We start from the raw sequence: 20201 nt of genomic DNA, 5'->3' as shown, positions 1-20201 counted from the left end.
GCAGAATGCTTCTTCTAACAGGTGCATCAATGTTTACAAATTGAAAACCTTATTTAAATGAAACTTACAACTAGAGACATTTCAATTAACAGGGCAATATTTTATGAGAAGGAATAATTCTAGCATTTGGAAAATCCATACATTGCTTTGCGTTTGTGAAATTTAATTATTGGAAAATTAGTCTATAGACCTCAAGAAAAACTAAAGATGAAATGTTCTTCCAGCAATCTATGCAATCTATAAGCACCCAGAGACACTACAGGGGAAAGGTACTGGTGGGAATATGGAAACATGAAATATTGGGGACTGATGTTATAAAATGTCATGTTACATCAAAAAAGAATTTTAGAATAATATCCCATGTGTCCATTAAAAGTGGTGTCTGTGGCACTACTTTGTTTTTCTAGAGTTTTTTTTTTTCCTATTATCATTATTAGCTTGTTAAAACTGACCATAATAGATCTATACTCAATCTGCTGGATTAAAAAATATGGCAGAAATACTAAAGTTAGCATTATAATCACCCAAATAAAATTTAAAGATAATTTCTGCAAAAACAGGAGTATAATCATAAACTTAGCTCATTTAGAACACATACAATTTATAAAGTGAAAAGGACTGCAGAATTATCCACTTTGGCTCTTTCACTCAAAATGAAAGTCTGGTGAAACATGTGGCTTTTTAGGTTGATTGTTTCATTTCCCAACTTGTGATAGCAACAGGCATTAAGAAATATTCTTCTTAACTGCACTCTAGGACAAACAACATGGCACTCCTTAAAAAAGAACATGGGAAGCTGGTGAGTAATGCACAAGTTAGCCAATTGTTTTCATGGGAGAAGCAATTTTTTAGTAAAGCTCAGGGCAAACAAAATATATCTGTGAACTGGATTTTGCCCTTGGGCTTCCAATTTGCAAACTTCAGTGTAATAGCTGAGAATACAGGCTTATGTTAAACAGATCTAAAGTCAACTACTATCTTCGCTATTGATTAGTTTTATGACCTTGGATAAGCTACTTGATTTTAAGCTTCATTTCATTCTCAGCAAAATAAGTGTTAATAATAAAAGCTGACTCATTAGGATATTATAAATATTAGGTAAGAGGAGATAAAAATACTTAGCACATCAAATACTCAGTAAGTTGTAGATGTTATTTTATATATGATATGCATTATATATTACATGATATGTAAAAATATACATACATTATATTTTTATATCTAATAGTAAATTCATGAAAAAGCTCTGATTTCCTCACCTGCTTTCATAATTGACATGGAATAAATATTCTTTATATCATGGATAAAGCCTGTCAATGTTTATGATTCCTGTCAGTGTATACAGTTATTTATTATAGGTTAACACAGAAAGCAAATGTTATTATTTGTTCTTGTAAGAATTCACTACACAAAATTATCTCATCTGAAGCATTTATATTTTGCAAGGAACAAATCCATTAAAATTTTTTTCCACACTAAAGCATTATAAACAAGGTCATTTGTTAAAAAGCATAGGAGATTCTCTTTAATTGCTTTTTTAGAGACAAATATAATAAAAAATAATTTTGCTGATGGGAGTTAAACATTTGGGGTATCATTTGAAAAACTGATGAGCTTTTTCAAACTAAGCCAGTTCTAGTAGATAGACTTTAGCCACAGGAGTTTCACTGTGATAACAGTGCCTTCTTAGAACTTCACTGTGACCTGTTTCCAAATCTCTCTACTGACACCTCAGATTCTCTAACTGATCCTCATTAGATCCCATCGCTTCAGCCTTAGAAGTTTATTTTCCCTAATAATTAACAAACTCCCCCTTTCCACTAAATGTGTTCTTGTCTAAAAAGTACAGAAATTCTTCCACTAATAGGTTGAACCTACAGTTAGATAACCATACCTATCACAATAGCTATGGTTGATGGAGAACTTATTATATGCTCAATATTAGCTAAGTCCATTATATGCAGTCTCATTTAATCCTTACCAGGGCTCTATGAAGTAGATTCATTAAGTATACCAAGGTTCCTTATCTGTAATGTAAAATAATTCTGAAAGAGTTTAACTCATTTGTCCAGTAAGTTTCAGAGTCAAGAGTTAAGTATAGACCCATTCCTAAGGCTATCCTATTCTATCTGCCTAAATTCTTGGCTTAAAATTCAACCAGGATGAATTAGATATGTATGGAAAAAAAGCTATCATTCAACATGTTAACATGACATGAGCTGGATGAGCTGAGATGGGAGGATGATGAAGAGATATTAAAAGATAGCAAGCAGGAGAGGTGCCTGGGTGGCTCAGTCAGTTAAGCACCCAACTTCGGTTCAGCTAATGATCTTACAGTTCGTGAGTTTGAGCCCCAAATTGGGCTCTTTGCTGTCAGCACAGAGCCCACTTTGGATCCTCTGTCTCCCTCTCTCTTTCTGCCCCCCACTTGGTCACGTGCACACACTCTCTCTCTCTCAAAAATAAATAAACATTAAAAAATATAATAGATAGTAAGCAGGAAAATTAAAAATGAGTTAACGCCTTAATACATTGATTACATTTAAGTGTTTATAGTAGGCTTGGTAAAAGATAAGATACCTCTACACATGTATCCCATTTTTACCCAACAATAGCAGATGAAAATACAATTTAAAAAAAGATAAATTACAATAACTTTTCCATTATCCAAGAATTCATCCCATTACAATAGGATTCACCCAGAGTTTTTCCCTCCGTGAATTTAAGTTGTTAGTGACCATTAGCTGTTTACAGAGGAACTAAGGGATGAGCGTGGGAGATGAGCTACAGAGAAACATGCAGCTAAATATCCCTGAAGCTAGCAGAAATCAAGATATTATGTGTCTGAATTTGAGCCTATAAAAATGCAATTCAAACACAACTTTTCAGAAGCATCTACAGTTGAAGAACAAAGCAGGCTTTAATCTATTTTTCAGCCACAGTTTTGTCAATTTAATAATCACCTCCAACAGGCCACCCCATGTTTCAAATAGCTCCCAATAAAGCATGTACAACTTGTGAAAGGCAAAATATCTCAACAGGTTTGGTTTTGCAGAGAACAAGTTTCCTGTGACATAATTATGAGACAGATCAAAAGGTTTGAAGGCCAACAGATGGATGAACATAGACTTAGTTAAGATAAATCAGGCCTCTGTGATAATCTTGGGGAAAAAGCCTCCTATCCGCACAAAAAAGTAGTATCTTTTTGGGCACGCAAACTATTGACAAACTTTGGGCAGCTAATCCACAAGACTCACATTAATATACAGCACGTGAAACACATTTTCCCTTGGGCAAGGAGAGGAGAATCTATTGCACATGTCATCTGTTTCTGTGAATACTGAAGATTACAATTATGTTTTGATGTTAATCCAACTACTGCAAATTTCTTGTTGCGAAGCACACTGTGAAAATGTGAGTGACAGTATAAATCTTTTTAAATTGAATTCAACACTACTGAAAAGAGCTGATGTTTTCAAATACTGTTACAAAGCCTCTGAACAACAAGAATAACTCTTTAAATGAAGCAGCTCCCTATAGTGACCTATTTGGTAAGAAAGCAAACAGCCAGGATAAAATCAAATTCTGCATATCTGCTATATGTGTGTGTGTGTGTGTGTGTGTGTGTGTGTGTGTGTGTGTATTATTTTAGGAACAATCACCTCTAATGCTGTGATGTCCTCATAGGCAAACTGCACGGTGGGAATTCCAAGATGGTTGATGAAATAATCAGCATCACCTTCTATCTGTACAGAACTGACATTGGTTTCTTGACACTTAGCTCTTCTGGAGCAGTTGAAATTATTTTTCTGAAAAACATAATTTAAATTGTTAGCATACATTCTGCTTCTTGGGATACCCCAAAATCAGTGCTACTCAAAATGTGGTCAATACATTGGCTGCATCAATGTCATCCAGGAACCTGCTGGAAATAAAAATGCTTAGGCTCCCCCCTTGTCCTCCAGAATGGGAATGGGAACCTTTGAGGATGCAGCCCAGGAGCCTACCTGGTAACACTTCCCTATGGTTCTGATGCTCACCAAACTGTGACTAGTGCTGGCTCAAATCAAACTCCGCTTGCTGTTGGTGCTTCACAAATATTTTTATCATAGATTATTAAGAACTGTAATGACTCTTTAATTTGAAATATTTTAAAATGATGTTGAGCCCCTAAAAAGTTTAGAGTTTTTTTTTCAAGTTTTCCAATAAATTTAAAGGAAGGCTTTGCAGGTTATAATTCCATTCTTCTTAGAATGATTTTTGAAAACCACAGAAGAAATTTTCTCCATTTATTCTTTGTTTAAAATTATTTATTTATTTTGAGAGAGAGAGAGAGAGAGAGGGAGAGAGCGAGCATGAGCACGGAAGGGGCAAAGAGAGAGGAAGAGAGACAGAATCCCAAACAGGCTCCCTGCCACCAGCACAGAGCCCAGTGAGGCACTTGGACCCATGAATTGTGAGTTCATGACCTGAGCCAAAACCAAGAGTCGGATGCTCAACCAGCTGAGTCACCCAGGTGCCCCTCCGTTTATTCTTAAAAGTATATTCCCTTAAGTCTCAAGTATGAAAATTTTATGAAAAAATGCCAATCTCCTCAGCAGTAATTATGAGAAAAGTGAAACAACAGCAATGAGAACATCACATCTAATGTCCAGCATAATGTATTCAATATATGTTTGTCATTGAATCAAGACATTGGCACTTTGGGGTGCCTGGGTAGCTCAGCCGGTTGAGCATCTGACTTCAGCTTAGGTCATGATCTCACTGTTCATGGGTTCAAGCCCTGCAATGGGTCCTCTGTTGTCAGTGGGGAGCCTGCTTTGGATGTTCTGTCCCCCTCTCTCTCTGCCCCTCTGGTTTGTGCTCTCTTTCTCTCTCAAAATCAAATAAACATTTAAAAAAAGACATTGACTCTTCAACCATACTCCCCCCCCGCCATGTTTCTTTGGTATGATATAATTTCAAAAATACTTTATGTATATAACTGATCAAAAATTTAGAAATGTGTAGTTTAATATTTAGAACATGAATTCTTACAACTTTTTTCAACTACAGGGCTAGATTTTCCAAACATATAATAATGTTTCAAAACCTATCCAATTTTCTTTGAGGACCTAATAGAAAGATCTTTGCAACAAAGTGAAAATCGCTTAAAATGGAAAGCCTGTGTGAGTGAGCATTTATAAACGAGACAAGCTTCCATTTTAATGTTATTTATAAATACCTTGAGTAATGAAAAAAAAACTAAAAATTTTTATAGTGAACCCTACCGAATTGTGTCTTTTGAAAGCCTGATTTTCTGAAAAGAGAGCTCATTCTCTTTCATTACCTGATACACTCCTGGGGCAAAGATTCCTGAAAGTTTTAGATCAACTTGGGACAGTTTAGGTAGAGTTTTCATATTCCCAAAAAAGAGTGACCCGTAGGTACTGGATTATAAAAAGCAAAGGCACTACTTTATGTCATGCACAAATTCCAAGTATTTTTGACAGATTCAGCTTTTGAGAACTGGCACCTTTGAAGGTATTTGTTTAGTCAATGTTTTTGTTCCTAATTGAATTTTGAATGTCTTGGGCAGACAAGATAGTTACCAGTTTCCCATCACTGGTGTCTCACGCTCAGCCTGCTTCACTCATTCAAATTCACAGAATGGTGGCCACATGCATTTATATTTGTGAAACCTAGACTGTTACACTCTTATGTTTCTAATAAGGACTTGATAGAATCTAGTCTTCTCCCAGCTGCTTAGCCAACAAAATTAAAAATAATTTTTACAAGGAGTCTCCTTTCCCTTTACTTACATGGTTCCCCTTATTTACGTGTCTTTTTGGAACTTACATCCTACTCAACATCAGTGGAAACATAGGTTTGGCTTTAATTTATCTTTGCATGCCGAATTCTTAATATGCACTCCACATATCAGCCACGCTGATATTTCCTTAGAAATCTGTGAGGAAATTTTCCTTAGAAATATTTTTTTTTCTCAATAGAAGATTGTCATGGATCAAAACCCAACAATCCTAAATTCCATAATACGTGTCCCTGAAAAAATGAAATTAAAAAAAATAAATGTGAAATGTAAATGTAATATTTGATATTACTTTCATTCGTTTGCCCTACAAGTTTCACAAAGCACAGTTGTTGTTTTACTCGGCCTTTCACCAGCCCAGGACATTCTTTTTGAAGCCATTACAGATACTCAAGTCTCTCTGTTCTTGCCATGGCTAATCCCACTGCTTAGCTCATATTTTCATAGCATTCCATTTCTGTGATTCCTTCTAGCTACATCATCATTCATATGTTCTCTATTTTTCAGCCAACTCAAAAAGGCAACATCCAACCTTCAGGATTACATCCCTTAAAATACTTCCACATTCTTTTCCCTACTCTGGCTTGCTTTACTTCATCCATTTATTAATAAATCTATCTTTTCCCTAAAGGTTTGTATTACCACCTCTGTCATTTGTAAAAATTCTTTTTGTAAACCAATCAAGATGGCGACAGAATGAGCATTATTTAGAATTTTTTTAAATGTTTTGTTTATTCTTGAGAGAGCAAGAGTGGGGGTGAGGCAGAGAGAAGGGGACAGAAGATCTGAAGTGGGGTCTGCACTGACAGCAGTGAGCCCGATATGGGGCTCAAACTCACAAACCATGAGATCGTGACTTGAGCCAGGGTTGGATGCCCAACTCACTGAACCACCCAGGTGCCCCTATTTATAACTGTTTTTAAATTATGTTTTGAAGGTTGAGATCTACTAAACCACATTGATGGTGCTAAATGTCGACTTAGAGTACAGAACAGTAGCATTGTTAGGCCCAAATGCCTGGAACCTACAGTTGGAAGTTCTTGGCTATTTGAGTCTCCTGTCGGGGTTAAGCACAAACGAAGGGTAAAAGATTCAAGAAAGCCAATCCAAAACTAGAGAATCAGCAACAACACAGTTCTCTGAGGAGTCTTTCTGGGATCTGTTCCTGACCTACTAAGCCCACAGTTTTCCTGCAAAGTTCTGGAGAGGACTTATCTCACCAGCTCATACTATTTCTCCTCTCTTTGTTTCTCTGTCTCTCTCGCTCACTGCCTCCTCCTGTATTGCCTATTCTCCTGTGATTTAACCAGTGATGAGAGAAGGAAGCGCTGTACCCTCAAACCTCTGTTTATTTTGTTCTTTAGTGCTTTTGTTCGTAGCTACTTTCAGAGTAAAATAGGACAAAAAAAGAACCCAATTTTCAGACTGGATTTTTCCCCCCAAGTCATTTCATCTAGGGATTTCCCTTAAGGAGAACATTCCTGGCACAGAAACCCTGTTCTGGAAATCTTTGTGTTATTCATTACTTTAAATCTAGGCCAAATTCATAGACCTTCCGTGATCCTAAAACTGTATTCTACCCTAATGTAAGCTGTTTTCCCACACAACACTTTATTGGATTGTGGTGAGTCTATACTGGGTAAGAAAGAGGTACTGATCTGCTCAACTCCTGTGAACACTAATATCTGAGGGGGATATTGAAAGAAATGTTAATTTCCTTCATTTTACTAGAAGTTAGTCACCATGGGAGAGAGAAGGTTGGTAACAAATTTGTGCAGGTCAATTAATCTTTTAAATTTATTTACAAGGCTGAGTAAATTCAAATTAAGTATTTCATCCAAGGAGTTCAAAACGCTCCATACTTAATGTTTGATAACAAGCATTTTTATTACAGTTCATAAAATAAGCAAGTTCAGGCAATGACTGTGGTTGTGTCACTTGTTTAATTTCCTACCACAAGTCTATTGAAGACCTGAAATGAAATCACCATCTCAATCCTAAAAGCCGTGTGCTCTTTGCAAGCGTACTTTTAGGCTGAAAGGCAAAACCTTATAGTAAATGATCATGTAAGTGAAATATAAAGAAATTAAGCCGACATTTACCTTAATTGTATAGTGATACCAAGGCACATTGACAAGATTCTAAAGTATTTAAAAATCTGTTTAATAATTTGAACATTGTATTTCTCCCATACTCTGCTTTCCCCTGCACACATAGTATTCACTCTGCATTTGTAGGAAATCAAAGGTGATTACTTATTCAAATAGCAAGAAAAGTGTAACATTCAAAATAGAAGTACCACATTCTATATATTGTAATAAAATTAAATCACTTTCTTTTCATTTCAGTATCATTTTGTAACTTCAGTTGTGTAGAAACAATTTATCTCCCTGGTTTTCCTCAATTTCACAGTTTCATAATGTTCTAGTTGTGATAATGATGCTATGGTATTTTAAAAAGTGATTTCTCAATATAGGCACCGAGATGGTTAATTTTATGTGTCAATCTGATTGAGCCACTAGATACTCAGATATTTGGTCAAACATTATTCTGGGTGTATCTGTGAGGGTGTTTTCAGTAGATGAGATTTACATTTGAAATCTGTAGACTGTCTAAAGCAGATTGCTCTCCCTAAGGTGGGTGGGCCTTAATTCACTCAGTTTAAGGCTTGAATAGAACAAAAAGCTCAAGGAACTTGACTTGAGCTGCGACATAGGTGTGGAGGCCACTTTCAGGCAAACAGGCTGGAGCAATGGAATGTGGAAAGGGTCCACAGGACCACCTGGTTGAATATAGATGACCCATTTCAAAATAGCCATAGTCCCTAACTAATCAATGGACTATGTATAACTAGGCACAGTTATAGGCACCAAAAGAGGGAATATTCCATACCTAGCCATACGGCTAGGGAAAAATCTGTTATATGATGGCCAACAGGATCAATAAGGAAATTTCAGTCCTGGCCTGAAGACTTCCCTTCCAGATTCTTGTTCCCACCCTGCTTGCCTCAGGTGCCAAATTATTACTGTTGGGAAAATAAGTAAAGTTCTGCACCATAAGATGGCTGATGGGACTAAAACAAGCTCTAGTTCCTAGCTTAGAGACTCCTCTTCCGGGTTCTTCCTGCCCTGTTTGCTGCACCCGTGAAAGCTGCCACAAATGTGGAAAATGATGCTATAAATCACCCTTCCCACCTGCATTCTGGAGCTCAGATCTCTGGAGAATGATCTCCTCTGACTCCACTGGTATAAAATAAAGCTCCTTCCTTCCAAGTTTCTTCTGCCAGGTGATCCAGACCAGTTTCCGTAATAATACCTCCTCACTTTCCCTCCTCAAAAGCAGCCCCCACCCACAGCCTTGGGGCAGACAGCCTCTGCTGTCCTGCTCTTGGCTCTCTTCCCAGTATTCAATAAACTTCTATCTCCTTTGTTCTGCATCTGGTGAATTCTTTCAGTGAGTTGAATTCATTCAGTGAATTCTTTTACCTCCTGTATCAAAAGCTTCCACCCCATTGCCATTCCACATTTGAGGGCGCCCATGCAATGGAGAGACACCCCATTTAGGCACAAAAGGAAAAGGGTCTTTTCCTTTCTTTAGACTCAACTGAAACACATCAGATCTTCTTGAGGGTCAAGCTTGCTGGTTTGGGGCTGGAACTCACACAGTCGGCTCTCTGGGTCTCTAGCTTGCCAACTGCAGATCTTAGAACTTCTCAGTCTTCATAATCCTGTGAGCCAATTCCTTGTAATAATTCTTTTTTGTATACTCTATTGGTTCTGTTTTTCTGGAGAACTGTGACTAATGTAGATCACCTTTCCGTTTAAGAAATTTTCATCAGAACTAGTAAAAATTTAAACTTTAATAGTGGTGATGATGATGTGGAGAACAAAGGCAAAAGGAAATGTAGACAAAATTGTATTTCCTTATAACCTGCAGCCCATTGACAAATACTTAAGACATACAGAGTAGGACATCCCTCAGGGAACTCCTGTCTTATTTTTAATGCTTTGCTAGGGGGAAAAACAACCTTAGCTTGACAATAGCCAGGCTTCCAGGATCCTATGAGTCTTCTTTAGCATAGGAAAATCTTTTTGGAAATTCCCCTTGTCTTTACCTCCCCCAACTCCCAATCCCAGTGCAGTTATTTCTGCCCAAGGGTCCTGTCCTCTTGCTATTAAAAAACAAAAACAAAAAACACCTTTTTGCACTGAAAACATCTCAAGAATTCTTTCTTGGTCATTGGCTCTGAACCCCAACACTTTAAACCACCTCAGTGAGCAGTGCTGGGTGTTTTGTTCCTTTGGTTAACTGGAGGTAGTTCATAAAATTGTGTTACATTTTTATTTTAGAACTGATAAACATCATTCCATGCAATGTGAACATGTAAATAGTTAAGGAATCACAGAGAAATTACTGCCTTTTGAAACTAGAGAGAACCAATAATATGAAAGCCCACAGAAAGCACCAGGGTTATTCTTTTGAGGTCCACAGAAAGAGTTTAGGTGATCTATGAATTTGGTGGACCAAGGGAGGGGAAAAAGTAGCATCTTTATTTCCATTCATTTCTAACTGAAATTTAACATTTCATTCAAATGTGAAGTAGGTCTTAAACTGGATATATCAGCAGTACCTGACTTGCAATCAAATGAAACCAGTTACTATTTCAATTGTGAAAAACTCATTACTATTTGAAAAGATGGGAGTTTACAAAACATTTGCTTAAATGTTGGTGTTTAATATGTTAATTTAAAAAAGCTTACATAGGGGCGCCTGGGTGGCTCAGTGGGTTAAGCATCCGACTTCGGCTCAGGTCATGATCTCACAGTTTGTGGGTTCGAGCCCCATGTCGGGCTCTGTGCTGACAGCTCAGAACCTGGAGCCTGTTTCAAATTCTGTGTCTCCCTCTTTGTCTGACCCTCCCCTGTTCATGCTCTCTCTGTCTCAAAAATAAATAAATGTTAAAAAATAAAAATAAATAAAGAATAAAAACCTTACATATTAGTAAAATGCAAATTTGTGTTTTAATACTTAGATAACTGCAGTTTGACTTAGTTTCCTTTATAATCCTGTGTATTTTAATTTAAGCATTTTATTTTATTTTATTTTTATTTATTTATTTATTTATTTTTTACTGTTCCAAAATTTTATTTTATTTTATTTTATTTTATTTTTGGAGTTTTTTGTCTTCATTTATTTATTTATTTATTTATTTATTTATTTATTTTTTATTTATATATGAAATTTATTGTCAAATTGGTTTCCATACAACACCCAGTGCTCATCCCAAAAGGTGCCCTCCTCAATACCCATCACCCCCCCTCTCCTCCCTCCCACCCCCCATCAACCCTCAGTTTGTAATTTAAGCATTTTAAAACATTGTTTCTGAGAATGGGTCTGTATAGGATTGATCAGCCTATCAAAGCGGCCACAATGGGGCGCTCTCCTAGCAAAACAACTTCATTTAACAAATTAGAAAATTGAGGCTCCAAATCAACAGAATTAGAATTTGATTCCAGATCTTTTCACTCCATATGCAACACTCTTTCCTCTCTACCATGCTGATGTACCTAGCATACAGACCACATTAATGCACGGGACCATCTGAATCTTAAATTTGTTCTTCTAGGATTGCAAGGATTTTTTTTTTTTTTAATCACATCATAATCACTGGATGTGGTTGTAACCAACTATCTGTGTATCTGTGGCATTTCTTCAATGTTTATTTAGTTACTCTGTGTGTACGTCAGGAGTTCCTCACTTATTTTGGTTGTATTTTTATGCCAGTGCCTCAAGTTACTATCTATACCCAGTTCCTCATAATGCATTGCAGATCTCCTTTAGTAATCTTTGAGAGGCAACAGGAAGTTATGCTTACTGACTCTCTTTAATATTTTAAACTGGAAACTTATTTTGGTTATCCTTCACACTAGCATCTGATAATGAGTTTCTTATATATAAAATATACTTTAAAATGGTACATATCTTTTTAATCAGTAAATATCTTGCAATGCATTTATTAAAGATTAAATGGAGTCTGAGGAGAAAACCAGCTTTTTAACCTGATTTTTAAAAAGAAATTTTCAACCCGTAAAATGGGATTTTCAAAATCTCCAGTATCTCAAGCTTTGGGGGAAGGTTTAATCACCTACTTACTGAGTGTTAACAAAGTATTTTCAGCTTTAAATGGTGCAGAATGCAATCCTCTAGTATATGATGAGGGAGCATAAGGCAAGCTGACAGGCCACAAACACTGCCCCCCTCCCTGCCAGGTGGGATATGTGTGGTATTCCTTGGGCACTCCTGTTTGCCCAAGAACAAAGGAAAGAAAAAAACAACAACAACAACAAAGGCTAACTGACAGAGATCATAGTCCCGCAGGACCTAAGTCTCCATCACCCCTCCATAGTGATGTGGAAACAAAGGCAGAAGAAAATGGCAGATCAAGCTAAATTTCCTTATATCCTTTAATCCTGTTACCAAATATGGAGAAATGTTACTTTATATTTGAAATACTTCAAATCATATTAAAAACATATTTATTCAGAAATGAATGCTTTAGAGAGCACTCTGGTACAGTGAAAATAAAGAATAAAGACATTTGCCATTGTTTTTATTCTAACTTCTAACTTAGGTCTCCTCCTTAAACCCTGAGTCTACTCTATTTTGCCTTCCTCTTCCCTGGTTAATTGGTTAACTTAAAATTCCTGATTAATGTGCACATGATAACAAAAGATCTATTTCTTTTTCTTTCCTTCTTTCTTTTTTTAATTCTCCATGTAAGGTTTTGTGTAACAATAAAAAATAGGGGGGCGCCTGGGTGGCGCAGTCGGTTGAGCGTCCGACTTCAGCCAGGTCACGATCTCGCGGTCCGTGGGTTCGAGCCCCGCGTCGGGCTCTGGGCTGATGGCTCGGAGCCTGGAGCCTGTTTCCGATTCTGTGTCTCCCTCTCTGCCCCTCGCCCGTTCATGCTCTGTCTCTCTCTGTCCCAAGAAATAAATAAACGTTGAAAAAAAATTTAAAAAAAAAAAAATTAAAAAAAATAGGTATGTTATTTTAAAACCTTAAAAATTACATTTCTCTCAAACTGTTAGGCTTAAATAAAGATCTCCACTAAAATAATAAAATAATAGCCACCCTATGGTATCTTGTACCACAATATATTCTGGATGAATCCATCTTTAAAAAAATTTTTTTAATGTTTATTTTTGAGAGAGAGAGAGAGAGAGAGACAAAGAGAGAGAGAAAGTGAAGGAGGGGCAGAGAGAGAGGGAAACATAGATACTGAAGCAGGTTCCAGACTCTGAGCTGTCAGCTCAGAGCCCGATGTGGAGCTTGAACTCACAGACCATGAGACCATGACCTGAGCTGAAGTCAGATGCTTAGCTGACTGAGCCACCCAGGTGCCCCATGATGAATCCAACTTTTAAGGGTAAAATCTAACTCATAAAAGCATGGAGGAAACAGTGGAAGAAAATTTTTAATAATCCCAGAGTGGGAAAGACATTTTTGAGTATGTCACATACCAGGAAGACAAAAATCATTAATTACCCCAACAACATAAACATATGCATTTCCTGCATGACAAAAATTACCATAAACAAAGATAATTGAAAATCCAGAGAAAAAATAGTTACAACTAATTCCCTAGACAAATGGCTAGTTTCTGTAATACCTAAAGCAAAAAGCCTGAAAAGCTAATAAAAAATAGTCAATGAATATGAACCAGCATTTCACAGAAAAAAAATAATTAGAAATGCCTTTTATGCATAAAGTACATATGAAGTGTCTTTTCTTTTCACTTTACAAACAAAAAATGTTTTGTCAAGTTTGATTATGGACTGAGTTGTGAGGGACATGGGAAATTTGGTGTCGCATATATTGCCAAAGAAAAAACAACTGTTACAAATTCTATGAAGGTTAAATAAATTATATCACATCCATACAATGGAATAATATTCAGTTTTTAAAAAGAACAATGAAGCCACTCATGCATTGGAGATAAACAATCTCTAAAATACAACTTCTACATGAAAAAAAATAATGTGTAGTAAGAATCTATATGTTGTCATTTGTGTTTAAAAAACTACATATGCTCTAATACAGATGGTGTTTGCCTCTGGGGAGAGGTACTTGTGGGAAGAACAGGCTTAGGAGGAAGACTTTTCATTGTCTACTTATTTATTGCTTTTGAATTTTAAATCTGTGATTGAATCATCTGCCAAAAATAAATGTTAAATTTTTGAAATCTCCTCTGAACTATATACTCTATGTTTCCAATTCCAAGATCCCCTGATTGTAAGGTAATCAATTTAAAAATAGCTTCTGTTGGATAGTAAGAGAGAGACAAGCCATGTAACAGATATCTCCCAGTTTCAGAAATGTTAACATTTTACAAAATGTCTAAGTAGGAAAATCGAGGTACTTAGAATTATATCATCAACAACCATTTAATATAAGAAGGTCCACTTGGAGCCATCAGAAATGTCTATACCATTGGGGAGGGGACAGATAAAAGTAACTGCCACTTATTAGGGAAGAACAAGTTCTCTTTAAGGAGGATTTGGGAATGGATACAATAACATGAGTCCCCTGCTGGGGTAGGGGTCAATAACAAGTAGGCACCCAGTAACCAGGAGGATACTGGAAGAGAACAGACAGCCTAAAATGGTCAGGAAAACTGAAAATAAACTTTCATTCATTTTATAATCTTGATTTCCTTGAGCATCATTCTTATCTACATGGTTTACAGGTATTGTATTTCTAGGCAAGTGTCAAGTTACTATCAAAACATGCTAAATATGGGCCACCTCACTTTCTACAAGGAGACATTTAAATGAGGACTTACCATTTAGAAATAAACACCTTATTAGATCATAATTCAGTCCTGTGAGATGGGTAAAACAAGTATTATTTATTCCATATGCAGATTTAAAAAGTTTTGGTTGGGGTGCCAACTGACCCAGTCAGTTTAACTGACTCAGTCAGTTAAATGTCTGACTCTTGATTTTAGCTCAGGTCATGATCTCATGGTTCATGAGATCAAGCCCCACATGTGGAGGCTGCTTGGGATCCTTTCTCTCCCTCTCTCTCTACCCCTCCCCTGAGCATGCACATGTGCTCTCTCTCTCTCTCTCTCTCTCTCTGGAAATAAATAAATAAACATCTAAAAACGAAATAATATAAAATAAAAAGTTTTGTTATCCTCTAGGGATTTCTAACTGGATTGTAACATTGTTGCCCTCTCCCCTATCTACCCCTACCTCTGGTCTTATAATCCTCTTCCTCTCCCATTAACTAAGGAAATACAAAAGGGGTTCCTTGGTTTGTACAGAAAGAGCTGGTAGGCTGCTGACTAATCAACTCAATTAAAATTACCTTACAGTTTAAGAAAATGATGACTTTAAAAAAATGTACCACATAGATTCCATGGATCCCTTCACCACTTTGGCACATCTCTGAGAGGCTTACTGTTGGTCACTCCAACAGCTAAACCTATTTCTTCATGAAATGCAAACTATATACAGAATGACAAACCCAGGGCCCTTCCAAAAACTGTACTCTGATTATATCTAAATGAAACTGTGAGCATATTGGAAAGGTACAGTGGAACCTTCCAAACTGACCTTTGGCCAATGTATTGGAGGAAAGCACACTCCCCCTGGGTGCAATTCCTATAGGACCTTTAATGACCAAAAGGATCAAGATATAGATTTTATGTCTCAGTGAAAGATAACAACTCTGGCTTCACAATGCTGTTCCATGCTGAGGAATTGGCTGACATAACATAACTTCAGCTATTATTTCACCAGCCTTCTTGAGGTTTGTCTTAAATAGCTTCTCCTGGCCTCACAGGCAATGCTATTTTAAATAATACGGTGTCAGCATTTCAGTGATGTATTCCAGCTGCCAGGCATTAAAAAAATTAACTGAAAAACCTAACTGGTTTTCAATTCAACATTAACTGTGTCCGGCTGCAAATATTTTTAATGAAATATTTAAACAAACGCTACTATAGATAAAACAGTTTAGTCACTTCCCTTCAAAAAAAATCCAGACATTTCAAAAAAAGTAAACCTGGAAGCAAGGAAACAATTGGAGTTACTTTACATATATTTAGCATCACTCAGTAGATAGCAGGAGAAAGTTTGCTGTCCTCTCTGTGACCAGGGGTACAGGGCAGTTGTAAATCAGGTGGGTGCTCTCAGGTTTTTTAGAGGTAATTCATTTAATTTTAGGAGGGCACAGGGAGAAAAAGCTGAAAAATGCAGACTTGGCAAGCCAGGAGGGCAAAAGGATGTGGATGGCATACCATCACACATTACCATTTCAAGCAAGTTAAGTGCTGAGAGTGAGAAATCGGGCAGAGGAAATAACACCATCAGCAGTACTATGCCTAACTCTGACAGATGACAGCATCATCGCATAACCTGAAAGCCTGGGGCTAAAATAACTGCTGGCCTAGGGATAACTTTGCTAGAGTGAGTTCATAGGGGCTTTGTAGCCACTATTCTACCCAAGGAGCACTGTGCATAGGATATCCAAGCACTACCAATGACTCAACCCCAATGCCAATCCCACAGGTCAGGTTTCTTCGTACCAGACCTAGGACCATTATTTTGGTCCTAGTGTACCAATTAGTCATATATTTACACCACTTGATTTAACTCAACTCTCCTTTGCATTTTTTTCTGCCTCTCCTACATGTCTTTTGAGGTCAAAGAATTTATTTTGTCCACCTTTCTATTGACCCCATATTGATCGGCACAATAAAATGGGTACAATAAGAGTTTGTAAAAATGAAATCAGTCCAATTGTATCAACATTTTCCAATGGGAAGGGATGGTAAGGGAGAGAAGAGGCAAAGAGCATCACAAACATCATCTGGCTTGAGCTAGGTTTAGACCTGAAAATGACTGGATTCAGAATTCTAAAGATCTCTGGAAGCTTGAGGTTGACTTCAGGTAATTCCATGAGTCATAACTGTACTTGAAAACCCTCTCTCTTAATTCCCTCCAGGACAAAATCTGCTTTCAAGAAAACCATGTATCCTATGAGATACCTGGAGGAAGTCAGTAAGTATATACTGACAGGGCACATTGTGATAAGCAGGTGCTTGAGATAAATTATACTAAAGAATAATCAAAGCATGACCCACAAATAGACTGCAGATGAGATAGACAATTTTGCATTCTCCCTTGAAAAGCACTGATGTCTCTTTTCAGCAGTATGACTTTAAGCAGTTACTTAACTTCATGAAGCCTTGAATTTCTCTAATGTAAAAAAGAGACTATGTGTACAATATGAGGAGGTTGAGAGAAGTAAATTAAATAATGCATGCAAAACACTCAGCACCTAGTCTTCCATCAGATGTACTTAGCACTTAACTGTTATTATAATGAATTACCTTTACTACTAAAGTAACCAACAGACCACACACACACACACACACACACACACACACACACACACACACACACGCACACACCTATATTTTTGGCAATGTCTTTCTACCAAATATGCTTAAAATTATTTTCTCCTGCCTTCTAAGACATGGAATGCTCATATTTAGAAAGCTAAATCTTTTCATGATTATCCAATGCACTTTTTCCTCATGAACTTTGATAAACTTTGGTTCTAAAGGACATTCTTTTCACACTTTTTGTTCTTCTTCTTCTTCTCAAATTAATCTCTTTGGATTTTTTTTCTTTTTTTTTTAATTGTTTTTTTTAAGTTTATTTATTTTTGAGACAGAGTGAAAGACAGAGCATGAACGGGGGAGGGGCAGAGAGAGAGGGAGACACAGAATCGGAAACAGGCTCCAGGCTCTGAGCCATCAGCCGAGAGCCCGACGCGGGGCTCTAACTCACAGACCGTGAGATCGTGACCTGAGCTGAAGTCGGATGCTTAACCAACTGAGCCACCCAGGCGCCCCTCTTTGGATTTTATAAAAGAGTTCATGTGACAGAATTGTATTTTCTTTATTTAAGTACTCTTACTAAATTCATTAAAAGATAATATTTTAAAAATATTATACAGATATTAAATATTGTAAGATGAATTCCTCTTTTGGCTTTCCACATAGAAGAGGCTTTTTAAAAAACAAATTGGGGTAAGGCTGCATAAAAGATGATTATCCATACCTGAAAAATGATATGGTATCAGTTCATATTTTTTCATCCAGTACCTAGGAATTTTTAATAAGTTATTTTTTTAATTAATTTTTTCCTTAATAAAATCATTATTTTCTAATCTGTGATGGGAAAACACAAAAAATATATACTTAAAATAATATAATTAACAACAAAATGTAACAAGCAAAACAGATTAAAAATGGTCTAACATTTAAAACAATACATAATACGTATTTCACATTGAATAAATATGTATTCAATATCTACTATGTGCCAGGTTTCATACATAATATTTTATCTTTATAACAATATTTTATGGAGGAAATAATTATCCCTAAGCAGTCTTAAAGCCACCATTGCTAAGAGAAATTTAAGCAAATCATCTCTGGTTATTTAGGAGGTGAGAAGGCCAAAATTTGGTCCATAGTTTCTGTTTCCAGGTCCAATATTCCTGACTCTTTAACTGCAATGCTGGGATTCTAAAGAAGTCAGCTTTCTCCTCACTACCTCCTACATCTGGAACTGAAAACACTTAGAAATGAAGGCACTTTGATATGAGACTTTGTGTTGGACTTGACATTTTGCAGATAGACACAAAAAGGACATAAACAACATTTAGCATGTCCTTTTGCCATCTGCCATGCTGACATCTCACCTGAATGTGAAATAGTTACTTCAAATTTAACTCGAAAAAAGAGATTAGATTTTACATTACACTAAACAAAATAAGCTAGTTACAAAATGAGAAGTATTGTATTATTCTCATTATATGAGTGCTATTGACTGAAATGTATCCCCTGCCCCCCCCCAAATCCCTGTGTTGAAGCCCTAACCCCCAAAGTGACTGTATTTCGAGATGGGGCCTGTGAGGAAGTGATAAAGGTTAATTAAATGAGGTCATAAGGGTTAGACACTAATCAGCTCTGGTGCCCTTAGGAGAAAAGGAAGAGACACCAGAGTCCTTTCTCCACCATGTGAGGACACAGCAAGAAGGTCGCTGTCTGGAAGACCAAAAAAGCGCTCTCACCAGGAGTAAGCACCTTGATCCTAGTCTTCCTAGCCTCCAAAATTGTGACAAGTAAACGTCTATTGTTTAAGCCACTCAGTCTATGGTATTTTGTTATAGCAGCCCAACCAGATTAATACAATGAAGTATCTAGAGTAGTCAAATTCAGAGAGACAGAAAGTAGAATGGTGTTTGCAAGGCACTAAGGGGAGGGAAATCTGGGGAGATGTTTAATGGGTATAGAGTTTCAGTTCTGCAAGATGAAAAAGTTCTGGAGAACTTTTATGTTCACAACAATGTGAATATATCAACACTACTGAACTCTATGCTTAAAAATAGGTCCATTATACTTTTTAATAAACAATTTTTTAAAAGTTAAGATCAGGAAGCCAGGCTGGCTCAATGGGTAGAGCATGGGACACTTGATCTTGGGGTTGCAAGTTCAAGACCCATGTTGGGTGTAGAGATTACTTGAAAATAAAATCTTTTAAAAAAAGTTAAGATGGGCATCTGGGTGGCTATGTAGGTTAAGTGTCCGACTTCGGCCAGGTCATGATCTCGCGGTTCATGAGTTTGAGCCTCGTGTTGGGCTCTGTGCCAACAACTCAGAGCCTGGAGCCTGCTTCAGATTCTGTGTCTCCCTCTCTCTCTGCCTCTGCCCCACTCATGCTCTGTCTCTGTCTCTCTCTCTCTCTCAAAGAAAATGAATAAACATTAAAAAAATTCTTTTAAAGTTAAGACAGTAAATGTTTTATTATATATATTATACAATTAAGTATTTTAAAGTAAAAATAAAACAAAGAATAAAGTATTGATTTCTCTTTCTCCAGTATTTCTTTTCACCAAACATGGTTCCAGCATTCATCCAGTTGCTCACATAAAATCTTTATAGTCATTATTTACTTTTCACCTTCTTTTGCTGCCCCTTACACATGTAATCTAGTGCTTCTCAGACTTCAGCATGTAAGAGATAACCCAGAGGGTTTGTTAAAACAGATTTCTGGGCCCCATTCCCAGACTTCTGATTCAGTATGTCAGGGGTGGGGCTCAAGGAACAAGTACAGAGGTAATAAATATGAGGTAAGAGCTTAGAGAATTAAAAAGAATTACTATTATTATAAATATTTTTTAATATAGAAAAAATTTTGCTAGTTCTCAAGGTTCAGAGAAATGAGATGTCCTTCAGAAATAATAGCTTTATTCCCCAGAGTCCAGAGACTGTCTACCTAATTTTTTTTGTTTGTTATATGTTTGC

At 36.7% G+C, this 20201-nt stretch overlaps 1 protein-coding gene across 7 annotated transcripts in view; it reads right to left on the bottom strand.

Moving 5' to 3' along the window:
* NAALADL2 (N-acetylated alpha-linked acidic dipeptidase like 2) overlaps nt 1-20201 on the bottom strand; it is a 1339397-nt gene that overhangs the window by 208769 nt on the left and 1110427 nt on the right. For all 7 annotated transcript variants that reach the window (XM_040480794.1, XM_040480792.1, XM_040480793.1 and 4 more), the window contains one exon: nt 3663-3809. In XM_040480794.1, the coding sequence (XP_040336728.1) occupies nt 3663-3809 (147 nt within the window). The remainder of the gene's footprint in view (nt 1-3662; nt 3810-20201) is intronic.

This window comes from Herpailurus yagouaroundi, unplaced genomic scaffold, assembly GCF_014898765.1.
Source record: "Herpailurus yagouaroundi ecotype Mexico unplaced genomic scaffold, PumYag 159, whole genome shotgun sequence".
Taxonomy (NCBI): Eukaryota; Metazoa; Chordata; class Mammalia; order Carnivora; family Felidae; genus Herpailurus; species Herpailurus yagouaroundi.
Note: the sequence above shows the minus strand (reverse complement) of the source record. Positions and strands in the feature narration are given on the sequence as shown.